At 32.9% G+C, this 15341-nt stretch overlaps 1 protein-coding gene and 1 long non-coding RNA gene across 2 annotated transcripts in view; both read left to right on the top strand.

Annotated features, from left to right (window-relative positions):
* Positions 1–5692, top strand: part of LOC148623817 (mechanosensitive cation channel TMEM63B-like) — an 85041-nt gene extending 79349 nt beyond the window's left edge. Inside the window, exons 39-41 of the mRNA XM_088566293.1 lie at positions 2173–2226; positions 3193–3246; positions 3795–5692. Coding sequence (XP_088422419.1) covers positions 2173–2226; positions 3193–3246; positions 3795–3929 — 243 coding nt within the window. The 3' untranslated portion in view covers positions 3930–5692. The remainder of the gene's footprint in view (positions 1–2172; positions 2227–3192; positions 3247–3794) is intronic.
* A 3977-nt stretch (positions 5693–9669) lies between these two features.
* Positions 9670–14971, top strand: LOC148623818 (uncharacterized). The gene is made up of 2 exons (XR_015919515.1): positions 9670–9826; positions 14174–14971. It is a non-coding gene; the product is annotated as an uncharacterized LOC148623818 (long non-coding RNA).
* The last annotated feature ends 370 nt before the right edge of the window (positions 14972–15341 follow it).

Below are 15341 nucleotides of genomic sequence, written 5' to 3' on the forward strand. Positions count from 1 at the left end.
TTTGACCCTTACATGGGAGAGCAAAATCAATGTCGCAAAAGGCAGGTGGTCTTTATATACATGTAATTTTACATAGATTGTACTACATGGGGGTGTTTTAATCTTTTATGATGGGTTATTATGGAATGTAGGTGCTCACTAAGACATGTGTGACCGTACATTTATTCTGAATAGAAGCAATCAAGTAATTTAGTCTTTTTGTTGGGTTATTATGGAATGTAGGTGCTCACTAAGACATGTGTGACCGTACATTTATTCTGAATAGAAGCAATCAAGTAATTTAGTCTTCTTGTATCCTCTACTTATTATTTTTGTCAATACTATCTCAGTGTTGTGATATGTAGGTTGTTGTAAATCTATAGGTTAGTCTGGTGTTGTTATAGAGGATAAAAAAGCTTTTCTAAATTTAACCATTGGTAGAGTTGGGCATTATGAACTATAAAAACAGTTACCACTTATACTTCCAAAGAAAAATATTGCCAGTGAACCTTGAGTTAGGTTTAGAAAGGTTTCAGTCTTAATTCTGCACAGATTTCTACTAATTGTGTTTTTCTATTATAACACCAGACTCCTGGATGGGATGATGAGGTTTGTATCTATTTATGCCCTAATTAATGACCCTTTTCTTGGTGTCATCTTATACATTGTATTTACCACAACTCTACTTAGGATCTGTTTGTACTGTATATATATTTGTTTAAAACACATTAATTGTAAACCCTCTAGTTAGATGTCAATTGACCTTTGTCACAAAATCCTTTTCATGAATATCTATATTTTATTGAAGTCAAATTTGTATTTGTTTTTAGGTTAACCATTATATCTGTAACTCACACAGAAAAAATTGCAACAAATGTTTTTCATAGAACCAACTTGTAAAATATGAAAAACGTAGGTTTAATGACCACAGAAAATATGGGAATTAAAATCATATGGCGACATATGAAATACATTGAAAGCCTATGATTTTCATTTGATTTGAGAAAAAAAAACACTTTTAATATGCTTTTGTATACACTTTTCCCACCTGGATTTACATATTTTTCTATAACTTTTTAAAGTTATCAAAACATCTTGCATTTTGTCCTTGTGGACTCGGACATTTGTTTTAGTGAAGAAAAAAAAGTAAACCATAAACTTTAAGTAAATAATATTTCATAGTACAAGTAGATAGTTTTTATTGAAACAAATGCCTATAGTGTTATATTATTCTTTGCTAATCGAACTTTAGTGCATAGTACCGGTATTTATTAAAGATATCTTCAGACTGTTTTACTGAAAAACATGAGTGAAGGGATTGATAACATAGAAATTAAAATAACACCTTAGAAATATTATATCAGTAAAAAAGTTAAAAAATAATACTTCTTTCCATAATCAGTTATTTAGTTTATTTGAAAAATGGATATCTTCTATTTAATTAAACTAATGTAATTTGATTTGTAACAATCTTTCTGATTAGTTATTTTGTGTAAATTACTTTGGTACTGTGACATCATTAACGTTGATCAATATGTACTCATGGTTCAAATTCTAAATTTGTATTTGATTCCATTAGGAATTAATTATCAGGAATGTTTTCTACCTTTTTATCAGGTTATACAAAAATAACACGGTTTGGGCCAGTTTACACTTATTGTAATAAACTGCTTCACTCTTTATAAGTGTAAACTGCTGCAACCTATTTTATTTTTGCATAACTGATTCAAAAATTTAAAACATTCTTAAGATATAATTGGTCTCTGTTCTTTCAAAGAATAACTGTTAACGCCTCTCATTGAAATATCATCCACTATAAAGAAGAACTGTTAACACCTCTCATTGAGATATCATCCTCTATAAAGAATAACTGTTAACGCATCTCATTGAGATATCATCCACTATAAAGAATAACTGTTAACGCCTCTCATTGAGATATCATCCACTATAAAGAATAACTGTTAACGCCTCTCATTGAGATATCATCCACTATAAAGAATAACTGTTAACGCCTCTCATTGAGATATCATCCACTATAAAGAATAACTGTTAACACCTCTCATTGAGATATCATCCGCTATAAAGAATAACTGTTAACGCCTCTCATTGAGATATCATCCACTATAAAGAATAACTGTTAACACCTCTCATTGAGATATCATCCACTATAATGATGACCTATTTTCTATACAGATATTATCAAGGTTTGTTTACTATACCAGACTAGGGACTTTATTACATGATGAGGTATTGCTCTTTACATCACCCTTAAACAAGATTCACCCTCTTTCTGTGATATGCTTTATAACATTTTAAAACCATTTTTACCCTGCTAACTCCCTCTCTCTTACTTTCTTCATCAAAAACAATGCTCCTTATTAATATTCATGCTTTGCTAGGTAAAATCTTTATTTATTAGCTGTAAATGTGAGGAAAACTATAAAATTGCATTTGTACTCACTATGATATCTGAGGTTCTGCTATTTGTTTTTTACACATTATAGATATTTAAGTGATCTTATGATGATATGGCATTGTCATCTGTTTTCTGTGGACACTGGATTACAGTAATAACTTCAGTTATACTTAATGGGTCTCAAATAGCTCCAAATAATAAATCCCCAAACTTGTAATATTGCAGCAACAAGTACAATGTAGCTTCAAAAATTTTTAGAAATTGACTCAAGAACCATACCAATAATCTAATAAATCAGAAGGGGTTCAGAATTTCAATAACTATCTTCATGCGGAGTTATTTCCTGTTGCTGGATTGAGAGTTATTCCCCTTAAAGCTGTGTTGTACAGATGTTAAGTCTTCAAAACAATTATGGATATCCATTAAAGTTATTTTAAGTTCTTTAATCACTTGTACAAAGTTTGAAACTTATGCTTGTCAAAAATAATGGTTCAATTTATGAGATGTGTCTGGCTTCAATACAGATTCTATACTTGCCCCTAAGTTCTGGGTAAGGATGCAGTTGTTTTACCTGAACATCTTCTTACACTATATTAGAAGTAAGTTCTGATTTGATCAATTTGTAATTGGAGACAATTATGTTGATAACAAAACCAATATGTCCATAATTTTATCTTTTTTATCAAGTCAACAAATTAAGATTTGTTTCCTTCCATGTATAAGTGTATTGTTAAACTATTATTTTGCTATTGTGTATTTGTAGGAAATATTAAACTAATGTTTTTGTAATGTTTTAGCAATTTGGAGAAAGTGATGAACTAACGACACCTCCTGAATCAACTGCTTCAAAGGTAAAGATGTCAATATCAATGAAACAAATTAATATTTGTACACAGACTGAGAAACTTATGCCTGTGTAAGAACGTTGATATTAAGTGATAATGTGACCCTATCATTATAGAAAAAAAAATTATCTAAGTTTTAGACAAATGAACAGATTAAATATGTTGGGAAGGCAATAATAGGCAAGTCTGTATACTGCTACTGATAAATATATGACACGTCAAACATTAAAAAAAAAAACAAGTAAAGTTAATCAAGGATTAAGTTACATTGGTAACACTCTCCATTTAGTTTACATGAAATTTAATGTCATTCTGATACTTTTTCTCTTTCGGGTGAAGTATGGGTTCACATAGATACATAATATGGATTTAAGTAAAAAAAGGTTTTCTCTTTCAAGTCAGGTGAAGATAGATGAAGATTAAGTGTTTCTCTAGATGCTTGTTGTTGAAGGTATTTCAGTGCTTTAAATTAATATGCACATCTTTTGACATGTATTTTTTTTTTTCTTGACATTATATGTTACAGTTGACAAATTTGTACTTTTCTGTTTTAGCCTTTCATAGCTGGAGTCTTACTACAAGAAAGTTCATCACAGCAGAATGTACAGGAAACCATAGAACAAACTGGTAAAACCAACTACGGGTCTGTCAATGAAACCAAAACTTCAGTAGAATCTGCTGGACAGTGAAAATATATATCTACATCTTGTTGCCTTTCTTCAACTTTTCTTTTTTTATATTTTACCACTGTATTATTGAACCACCTCACTTTTGTATTTGTTTTGATTTTAAAAGAGTAATCATGATAAAAAATTAATAAATGTGAAGTACTGTTTAATATTACATAGCAAGTACAGTAGCATTATAACCTGGTGGATCAAATAACTAGATTGGGGTAGTTAGTGAAATTCAAAAGGAATGTATTTCTCCTTTAATTAAAAAGAAGGTCTTTAAGATATATTTTTTAGCCTTATAATGTATTATAATGGTTCTTTAGTTAGTCAATACATTTGTTGGGAATAAATACAACTCTTTCTAGTGTGATCTGTGGCTAGATTATCCGAGTTGTTAATGCAATCATAGGTCAGTTTAGTTATTGATTGGTCAGTTCAAGGAATGACATTGATTACCAACACTTGTCCTTGGTAAATACATGACCCATCGTCTAAGTCTTTTGACGCTGTGCGAGGAATTTAATTTGTTTTATTGCTCCTGATTGATAATGATTTATTGATTATTTATGTTAGAGATAAGTTGGAGGTCCTCGTTTAACACTATTATGCCAAAGTAAAGAACTCAAACACCTCTCAGTTTCCATTATGGCTGCAAGTAATGAAATTCTTCCAGCATTTACTTGATTAAACAAATAGGGAAACTTTTCCTGGAAATCAAAATTCAATTTTACTTCTCTGATTTAAACCATGATTTAATTTCTGTCAATTTTCTTGGAAAACTTTGGCTCATTAAAGTTAAAAAAACTTGTACAGTTTTTAGATTGCATCTTTTTTGGTAATAAGAGATTGAGTTTTGTATAAATGAGTGTAGATGTATTCCTGTTACATAGGTAAAGGAATGGTAACATCAAGGCTACAGTATAGAACAATATAACATGAGATTCTCATCATATAATCAGTAATGAAATCATGGCACCTTTGTTTTGAATGTGACTGTAATAGTGTTTCATTGTTTTTGTTTTTTTTTGTTAATATGATAATCATTATTTTCATTTTTATTTTTGATAATACAGGATAAGAGCTGAATGTTGTTGTACAGTATTATGATATTGTTAGATTCCTCATCCTGAAATGCATGTAATGTTTATACTGGTAGCTTCTTACGGAACCATCATTTCCTAAAAATCAAAAAATAGGTTTGATGTGGTTCCCTAATTTGCAAAACAAAAAACTTTCAATTCAAATTAATCAAATGAAATGTGCAGTTTACTGCTCAAAGATTCTGAGGAGGATCGCGCTGAATTTTAGCCAATTAATTAGGTTACTATAATTATTACAGAATATTGAAAATTGAAGTAAATGATAGAAATATTGAATTTGAATGTTGTTATTTTATTCACTGCTTTACTGAAGTGTAGGACTTGTTTGCTTTATAATTATATAGTACATGATTCTAACTTATAATTGTTAGGTCTATTGGAAGTCTAACCTTCCTTATATGATTGTAGTCTTGGTGTCTATGAAAGATATTTTTGTAGTTTTTTTGTAATTACAGTTTTATCTATGAGGTCACAGTGTCCATTGAAAGTGAAAGCTTATTCTGACCTTTAAAATCAAAATGGTTTTCATTGTAAAAGAATTTCTTGTTTAAGGTAATTATGATATGTATTTTCTGTTTACATTAAATTTTGTGATATATTGTTTTGTTTTAATATATAATTTAAGATTATTATACTTGTGAAGTTGCATTTGTTTTAATAAAACTATTGAGTCTTTAATGTCGACTTGCTTGTCTTCAACTGTTAAAAATGTACTATCAACATTTTGCAAATTTGTACAGAAGTTGTGTGGACAAACCTTTCAGTAACCCTGCAAATATGTTAACATAATCGGCTTCTTTATTCTGTTTTAACCAGAGACTCACACCTTTTTGAACTGATTTTTAGGGGTGTTTAATTACGTTATATTTTTTTTTTTATTCACAGTGGCCAGATTTAAAAAGGGGAGGGTTGTGATCACGCCAATCCCGCCATATTTTTTGCCTTAACAAAGTCAGGAATTCCTGGCTTCTGTATTGTTACGTTTTTCACTTTCATTTTGCTGGAGTATATCGGGGCAACTATTTTGCTTTATCCGTGGATAATGTTGTTTTGGGGCCAGCTGCAGCCTACCCTGTGGTTTGAGGGTTTCCTCGTCATTCAATTAAGACCCATGGGTGGCCTTGAGCTGACATTTCTCATCCTGGTGGGGTTTTTCACCATATCCATTCTTGTTATATTCTAACCACAGAGTGAAAGTATTGCTTCATTCGTGTGTGTTTAAGTAGTAATACACTCTGCAAACAAAAATTGTTGGTGTAAGTATCACGTTGTCTCTCTGTACGTTCATCCGTCTGTTAACTTAATATTTTGTTTAAAGCATTACTCATCTTAACTTGTCTACAGATTATTATAAAGTCTTGTAGGAAGGATATGTATCATTTGTAGATATGCATTAATGGAGATAAAAGAAAATTTAATACCTGCAAAGGGAGATAATCCAACTGAATAGTTGTAAATGCAACTTCTTGAATGGAAACTGGACGAAATTGTATGAGAAGGTTAGACATTATGTGTAAAATAATCTAACTTACAAGTTTTAAATGTTAGAAGCATAACTCTTACATTAAACCTCTCATCTGGTCTTGATGAAATTTTCATAAGAAGGTTAGGCACCGTGTGCCTGAAAGAATCTCAATTGTCTGGCCCTCCTAATGGAGATGTGGTAACTTGATATTGCGTTCTCTTTTTGAGCTTGCTCAAAGAATATCTAATTCTATGTGGATAAGAGAGAAAACTGTTCTTTTCTGTGTCTATAGCATTGTTTAGGAGAAGACGACGCTGAAAAATAGAGTTTCTCCTTAGTTTCAGCCCTGCAAATTAAGATTTTTTTTCTTTTTTCCTAATTTGACTAGCAACAGTTGAAAATAATTATTATGACCCTAAAAAATTGATGATCCCCTTTACAAGTTGAAATTGTTGTCCCAAATGTCAATTATCGTATCTGCACTTTAGTCTTCTGCGAATAAACCATAGAGTGAAAGTCTGTGAAACCATCGTGTCTGAAGTTCAGTTTCGCAAGGACATACTATAGAATAAAATCAATGTGTCTGTAGGGGAGTCTTGGGTAGACATGTCAGAGTGTTCCTAATGAACAGGGTGGAGGCCAATTTGAATGCTTCAAACACCTGTCTGGCCGGTTCAATTGGACAAAATTACATATAGAACAGATAGATTTGCCCTGTTCAAATTTTTATTTGGCCTTTTAGGAGAAAAGATGGTGAAAACACTGATCATAGAGTGAAGTCACTGTATTGAAACTCCATAGAGACACTCTATAGAGTCAAAACATTGTGTCTGAACTTTCGTCTTGTGTGGGACACTCCACAGAGCCAAGCCATTACGTCTGATTTTCTGATTTCTGTGGACACTGCATCGAATCAAACCATCGCGTATGTACATCCGTCTGTGATATCATAAGATACTTAAGCTAATATATCTGAATTGAATCGTGTGAAGATAAGCTAAAGAGTGACTACTGTGTATATACTCCAGTGGTAGGTATAAACATCTACACGGAATGAAACCATTATCATTGATAAAGAATTGATGTTAGGCATATGTAGACACGCACAAAAATTGAAACTTTTGTTGGTTTTTCCGTCTTTGTGTTTAGGCAAGAGCATGAAAATGTAATGTCTTTTTGTGATTTCATTTGGTTTGCTTTTGGTCCTCCATGGACAGGTCAGAGTGTTAACCAATTATGACTGTATTTTTAAACTCAATGTCTTGTAAACACCAAGGGGTGTGAAATCGTTGTGCTTGCATATTTCCATTTGTGTGAGGAAACACCATATTTATTTTAGTCCAGCTTGGACAATCAAAGAGAGAGTGTAGTGTATATCTGGTTGCAACCACAAAGTATGAAACAAAGTGTGGCTGAATTTTGTCATGTGCTGAAACATCGGTCAAAAAATGTTGTCTGCTCTTTATGGTATTCGCCTGAGGTGAAAATTTGGCCGACCTGCATTTGGTCATATCTGGACACATTCGGATTTCAATAATGTGTAGCCTGGTGTAAAGAGTAGTTTTGCAGTTTTTCTAGCTTGCTCTTGAATGACACAAATAACTTGCCTACAAATTATTTCACACAAAATTTACATTAAAGTTAAAACACATCAAATTTACCCGCAAAACAGATGTATGTGGATCAGTGTGGCCTTGTTTGAAATGTAATGTGAGAAAGTCTTGGGAATCGTGTAATAAATGGTAGATGATAGAGATATTCAATCAAATCAATGTCTGTCGATTGAATTCTGTTCTGTACGTCTTTTTATTGTCAATTAATTTCATGGTGACGGATTACTGTGATGGTTAATTGCCTATAAAAATTGTCTCTAGCATTTTGCCCGGTTGAATTTAACTCCATAAGTTGTTGTCTAGGATTTCAATGTTCTTATTATAGAAACAGGGATCAGATTTTCTGATTACATTGACTGAAAATTCCCCAAGAGGCAATCTTTAAGTGATGACTACAAAAGACGATCGTTTGTATTTGTCGGAGTCAGACGTACCCGAGGCTGGATTCCAATTACTTCTTATCTAGCCAACATGCCAATTTGAGCCGGGCAATGAAAGTAAAATTGTATATTATTTAGTATTCATATATACCGAGATAAAATGATATTGATATACTACAACAAAAGACGGATTAAGTTGTTCGTGTTCAGTATTTTCCACCAGAAAATAAATATCAAGTCATAACTTAAATAATATTTATTTGACTCCAACTACCAACTAATCAGACTTGTGAAAATGTTGAAGTCATTCCAAAAATGGAAATAACGAAATACTATTCGTCATTCAGGTTTTATAAAAATATGTAAATTTCACCAACCAATAGTCAAAGACACAGCACAGATTAAATGAAACAAATTTTACAATTTTGTTTTAGGAACTATGAGAAATTGTATACATACATGTAATTGTCTATTAACCTATAATAGTTGAGCATTGTGTATCTCCTTGCAGAAAGTTATGTATTGTGTTATAAATGTAATTAAATGTTCATGTAGATAAAAAACAGGAATTTTTTAAAATACATTTAAAATTTTGTTATCATTATTTTACTGTATTTTTATTTTTTATTTTTTTTTCTTTGATTGCCTTGGTTAACTTCTATCGACCATTTTACTCGTAAACCTGTTCTAGAATCCCTACCGAACAGTAGACACCTGTTAGGTATACAAATAAAAAAAATAATATTCATAACTGCTGTCGAGTCCAAAACTGCATTTGTATAAAGGCCAACAGAAAATGGCAATCGTTGAATGCTCTTGTGTATACATGTATACTTCGTGTTATTTCTTTGAACAAATAGATTGATTGATTGATTGTTGAGGTTTAACGCCCGAGCAGCGATATTTCAGCAATATTCAGGCGACTGAGCAAAAAGAAGATGTAAAGCTACTTTCTTTTGTTTGACATTTGAATAAAATTACCGGTCGTCACCAATATATGGTTAAAGGAATGTTGGTATATCTACCATAGTACTGAACCTGAAGATATGGCAATAAGATGAATCTTGGTATTATATAGAAGCCGCCAATTTTTTTTTATTTAAGCTTTATTTGTCTACCATTGATTGAATTAATTATAAGTTGGCGTGAAGTATGATGATATAGTGGCGCTGTGTTGTATTGATCTGTAACAGCTGGACCAGGCTTGATCAAATATTTATACTTAAACTATACTAGTAAAACATGACAGCTAAAAAGATGAAGTCGTTAATTCATGTTTTGTTTAATAATTACTTGTATAATTAATCATCTTTTGTGGACTCATTTTTGCCTGCTTTGGACTGACGTTTTAGAGGTAAGATATATAGTAGTGGTAGATCTACGTTTCATAACATTTCTGGTGGTATCTTTTACGTCAGTAATACAGTTAGTGATTAATATTTTCTCACTATATTTAAATTGATTTTCTTCTGTCACAAAAAAAAAATAAAAACACGTGTTACAATATGTTGTTTGAGTTACAATCAAAATTGTCATGCATGTATAGCATCCTCGCGATAATAATTGCTTCTCACGGTTTGATAAACAAAATTTCAGACCCGAGAGACTGCTTTAGTAATGGAATTTCGTTGTCTCGTGTATGTGTAGCATCACCATTGATTATTAAATAGGAAGGCTATGGGTTTTATAGTAAACATTTTTTCCGAAAAAAAGGGTTTCAAGTAGACCTAAATAAGATTCACAACTGATGTATTTGAAATACATTTCTACCTGTTTGCCAAAAACACAAGAGCTGAGCCAGCTCAACAAGAAAGAAATAGTACAGAGTAATCAAGGGAGCCAGGGCAGTGAGAAGCCAACTACCAAAATTTGGTAAAATCACTGTTTTCAGTTCTAAAAAGCTACATACAATTGAAAAGCCTCGTTTTCAATCTTTTGAATAAGAATTCAATTTATCATAATAGTGTTTATCAACAGAAAACTGTCAAAAACTCAATATGTGCAGATTTTACTCCTCAAAATTTTAGTGAAAATCGTCGAAATTTCAAGAGAAACATGATCACGGTCACTGTCTAGACCACCATCCCATAAGAACAAAATTTGAAATGAAATCTCACAATTTTAATTGAATTAAAAACACATTACAATGAACTGTGGGTTTTTGGGTACGTTCTTCATTATTATATGCATTTTTATACTTTCAATAGCAGTCTGTATCTATTATAAAGTAAAATAAACAAGAAGTTATGAATTGTAAATTCGGAGGTCTTAAGCTGATATTAAATGCATCGAAACGCTTTTCTTTTTTTTCTTTTGTTTTCGTTTCCTTTTTTTTTTATTATACCGATATGTATTTTCTGAGTTCCAGTTCAGTTTCGTCGGAAATAGAACGTTATCTTCAATATTTGTGAGAAAAAAAAACGGATCATTGTATTCCCTTGCATAGAGTTTAAAAAAAAAAATCGAAATTTTTTTTCAAGTTTTTTGGTAACCATTTTTTTAAGTAAATAAGTCCATTCTCTGGACATATCTCATTAAACCTTAATACATCTTATTCTTGTATGTTTCATCAATTTGAGCATATATCAATAAAACTAGATCAAACCATTAGAATCCTTACATGTGATTTTTATGAGGAATTGGATAATTTTTGTTTAACTTGGTAAATAAATTTCTCTTTATTCGGTAAAAACTTGATGTATTTGCTTTCTTTTGGTGCCATTTCTTTATATAAAAATTGCTTTGACTTTTTGCGGCTACTTTCCATCCTGGTTTCTATATCTTCGGCAAACTGGAAGATTCACGTCTCGAGTATTGAATTCTATTTACCTAAGTAGATCTGCAAGAATCTTTAAAAAGGTTGGGGGGAGGGGGTAGTTAGAAGTTCACATAACTTGACCTGACTTCTGGCATTTATATGAGTTTATTTTGTTGTTTTCCAACTGAAATGATCAACCTTTATTACATAGAGATGTGACCATTTTTAAACAAATCGCCAATACTCAGCATCATGCAAGCGGAACACTATATTTGGAAATTAAGAGATATTTTATATAAACGACGAACTATTACTGCCTAATAGCAATCACTATATCTGAAAGATCGTGTTGCCTCTTAACTATGATCAAATGTAATTCCGTCGCCTGGTTTAGTTACTATTGTTTGCAAAATTCAAGTAAATACAGATGACAATAATTGTTTTTATTGCCGTATTACACAATACATCATGTCTGTATCGACCGGTTGATACAACTGTTGATGTCTTGTCAGAGTTAAATTAATCTGCTAGTTCAATCAAGCTACGATTGCATGCAAGATTCAGCTAAGTGTTTTGGGAGACATCGATTTTATATCACAAAACAACACATGTAGCTAAAAAGTATATAAATGTTTTTTTAATCCTATTAAGAAGACATCTTTGCCATGGTTCAAAGTGCATATTAGAATGCTCGTTTAAATAACAAAATTCTGTTTATATATGTAGATCATTAATTAAAAGTGGGAGATGCAGGATGTCACTCTTAAATTAATGCTTATTATGTAAAGAAACGTGCTGTTAATTTGTTAATTTACAAACTTTTTTTGTACATATACTTCATTGTGAAAAGCCAGTGGTATGCCTTATCTGCGGGGTACTCTTTGTGCATATTGTATACTTCCATAAAGAAAATTAGTTTAATCTAAACCGAAACCCTACCTCGCGAAAACGTATGTCACACATGCATGCCTTGACTTCCCCGCGTATATTGAAGCGATGGGGTTGGGTGGGGATGTGGGAGTTGACAACTTCATTACACCTTCTGGTCTCTTACGGACGGACGCGAGTTCAAATCGAGTGAATATATAAATATCATAGTAGACGGTTTAAGTAGTCCAAAGTACGCTTTTAGGTATATTTATAATTTGTTATAAAAAATACCCAAATAATATGAAAATGAGCCGTTTTTAGCAGTTTTTCTTGCATTGGTTCTTGCTAAGAAGCACGAATGTTATATCTCTCGACGTTTTATAATTTGCGTTTAATGTAAATTACCGATGTAAGCATTCTATTGAAATGCAGTGGCGGATCCAGGGGTGTAAGGAGTTGGCAACCATCCTTTTAATGCAAAAAATGTAATTTTCATGTGTAAAATTGACAAAAAAAATGGTAAATAATGTCTTACACCCCAGTTTTTCTGAGGAACCCTAGCTGGTATTCCTTTTTTTTCAAGGTGCCTGGATCCGTCCCAATCAGTACACGAGTTAAATCTTGTTATCTGTTAAATTGACGCAAGAGGTACCATATTTAGCGCAAATGTAAGATTCTGATACAACTAACTTAAGTTGAAGTGAGCAGATATAGCATGGGGCATACAAACGAATATGTTCAAATGAACTTGTAACACGGAGACACTTCAGGTGTTATGTTATATTCAGTCTATGTCAGTACATAAGGAATATGACTATGGGCTGATGTAGATGCCAACAAAAGTTTTGATTGGTTGATTGAATGTTGCCCATTCACAAATATTTCACGGATAATCAGGACGAGCAAGTTGAACAAGAATCAATAAGAAATATAAAATAAAAACAGGAAGAAATAGGAAAGAAGAAAAAAGCAAAATTTTGACTGCAGCCAGAAAAAAAAGAAAAAATTAGTAGGGCGGCACATTTTGCCACATTTAGCGGCTCAAAGGAGTTTACTCTGAAAGTGCCCCGTGCAGGTCCGGGTGTTAAAAGAACAGCCTGCAGCAGCGCTAAGCTTGTCGTATAAGGCGACTAAATAGTGCTCAGAAACCTAGCCGGGGGCTAGGCGCTCTGCCCACAGAGCAACTGGGATGTGTGCTCCAGGTGGTGGAATGGGGTACCCCTGGCGTGTTACATGATGGGGTTGTCAGGCTATAATACGGAAAACCTGACCGCAAACCATAGTGGTGCACCGTGTTGGGAAAAAATGCCACGTTCCACGCACGTTAAAGAACCCTGCTGTGGTATTCGATAGGAGTAGGAACCTTTGCGCTCCGCCACAGGAGGCTAAATTGCCCGACCTTACCCATCCCCCCTTTTTCCAGTGGCAATCAAAATTTGTCGACCCTATTATCCTTGTGACCCATCCTTTTTTTTTTCATTTCATGTTCATTTTATCATCAATTTCATGTTCATCGTCTGAATATAGCTGAAATATTGCTGCTCGGACGTTAAACCCCAACAAACAAACAAACTCTGAAAGAGCACTACAGGTGTGGTCTTTATCGTTCATAAAGATTGTGCTGCTCTCAACACACGTTGGCCCACTTTGGTCCAGAGTCAGGTTTTCCTCTCATTGTCTGACAACCCCAAAGCGAGGGCTATCCCATTCAATTACCCGGATACACACCTTTGCAGTTATGTGAGCTGAGCATCCGACCACCAACCAGAGTTTCTGACCATTCTTAATTAGTCGCCTTCTACGATATGTTGAGTTCAGATTCGGGCCCATCCTTTGAAACACCCTGGTCCCGCATGTGGCACAAAAGTTTTGGTAAGAAAAATCCTGGTATAACTCTTTAAAGTTCTCATTATATCTTAAACTTATTGTTAACAATTTTCGGTACCTGGGAAGAGCATATTCCGTGGACGTGCTTGGGGCAGATGGTATGCAAGACAGAACTAAACCAGACAAAGAGTAATTGAATGTCGCATCTTTTCCACATTAAAAATTTTGTGAATCATTTATTTTCAGATTGGGTAAATGGATCACCACTATTCACAACAAGACGTTATTTTCTGTGTGTCCCTCGTTATAGTTCTGGTATTCATAGTTGTTATGGTAACCGTTTTAAGCATAGTAGCATCGCGTTGGAGGCACGTGAGGGATGATATGGACGGACTAACGGATAACGCTGAGATAGCCACGGATATGTCAGTGTGGTCTGTCCATGGAACATATAGGACGTTGCAAGACCAATAGAACTTATGGTACATACTCGCAATTTATCTTGCCTCAAATATCAATGAGAATTCCGCCTAATTGCCATTTTTTATGTAAGTCATTGTTTTATCATGTATAGAATGTGAAAATATTTAACTTGCAACCAGATATTTTATGACGCATACACAATTTTGGTCGAGATTAATTCCAAAATGGGTGTGAACAACCGAATTACAACATAACTATAGTTGTTGACTGCCAGTCGTTGATGCAGATTTGACTCATGGAAGACTTTCCAAGAAATATAGTATGTATCCATTTTCGTAGTGCTCGTGGTTATCACGAATTTGCATTCTCTACAACAAATCACAAAAAATTACGAATATAGGTCCCTCACGGTAATTATGGGACACAGTTGTTTAGAAAGCTGGTTGGCATCGTTAAATGTGTTATTTTGTTAACGGTAAAACACAAGGTAGCTATTTAGGTGACAACTAGGTTTTTTTATTTATTTAATGTTGTAAACGTTATTTAATGTTAGTATTAATCAATAAAAATCGTTTTAACTCGTCACTACATATTCAAATAAATGTTTTTTGGTACTCTTCAGCTTCACTTTATTTTGCATGAACATCAATATCGAACTGGATTTTGATATATACCTACATGTGCTTCACGTTTTTCTTTTACTTTGGTTAATTTCAATATACAAATTTCGATTCTGAGTTCACATGATATGCATGTTAACTGAATCTTTGCATGAATTCCTTTATAAAGACCACATCAACTGAATTTCACGTGAACCATCTTTGCCCGTGTACATGGCAATTTTTATGTAGGTGCTCTTTGCATATTTCATGTGTTTGAACAAGCTGAAAACACATTTTTCTTGATTCAGCTAACAAATCGATCTGATCTTGAATATACTACTGAACAGTTTTTCTAGATTAATACTGGCAATCATACTGCCATAGTCAGA

This window comes from Perna viridis, chromosome 2 (genome assembly GCF_037379345.1).
Source record: "Perna viridis isolate PV_CMFRI_1.1 ecotype Kerala chromosome 2, ASM3737934v1, whole genome shotgun sequence".
NCBI classification, from domain to species: Eukaryota; Metazoa; Mollusca; class Bivalvia; order Mytilida; family Mytilidae; genus Perna; species Perna viridis.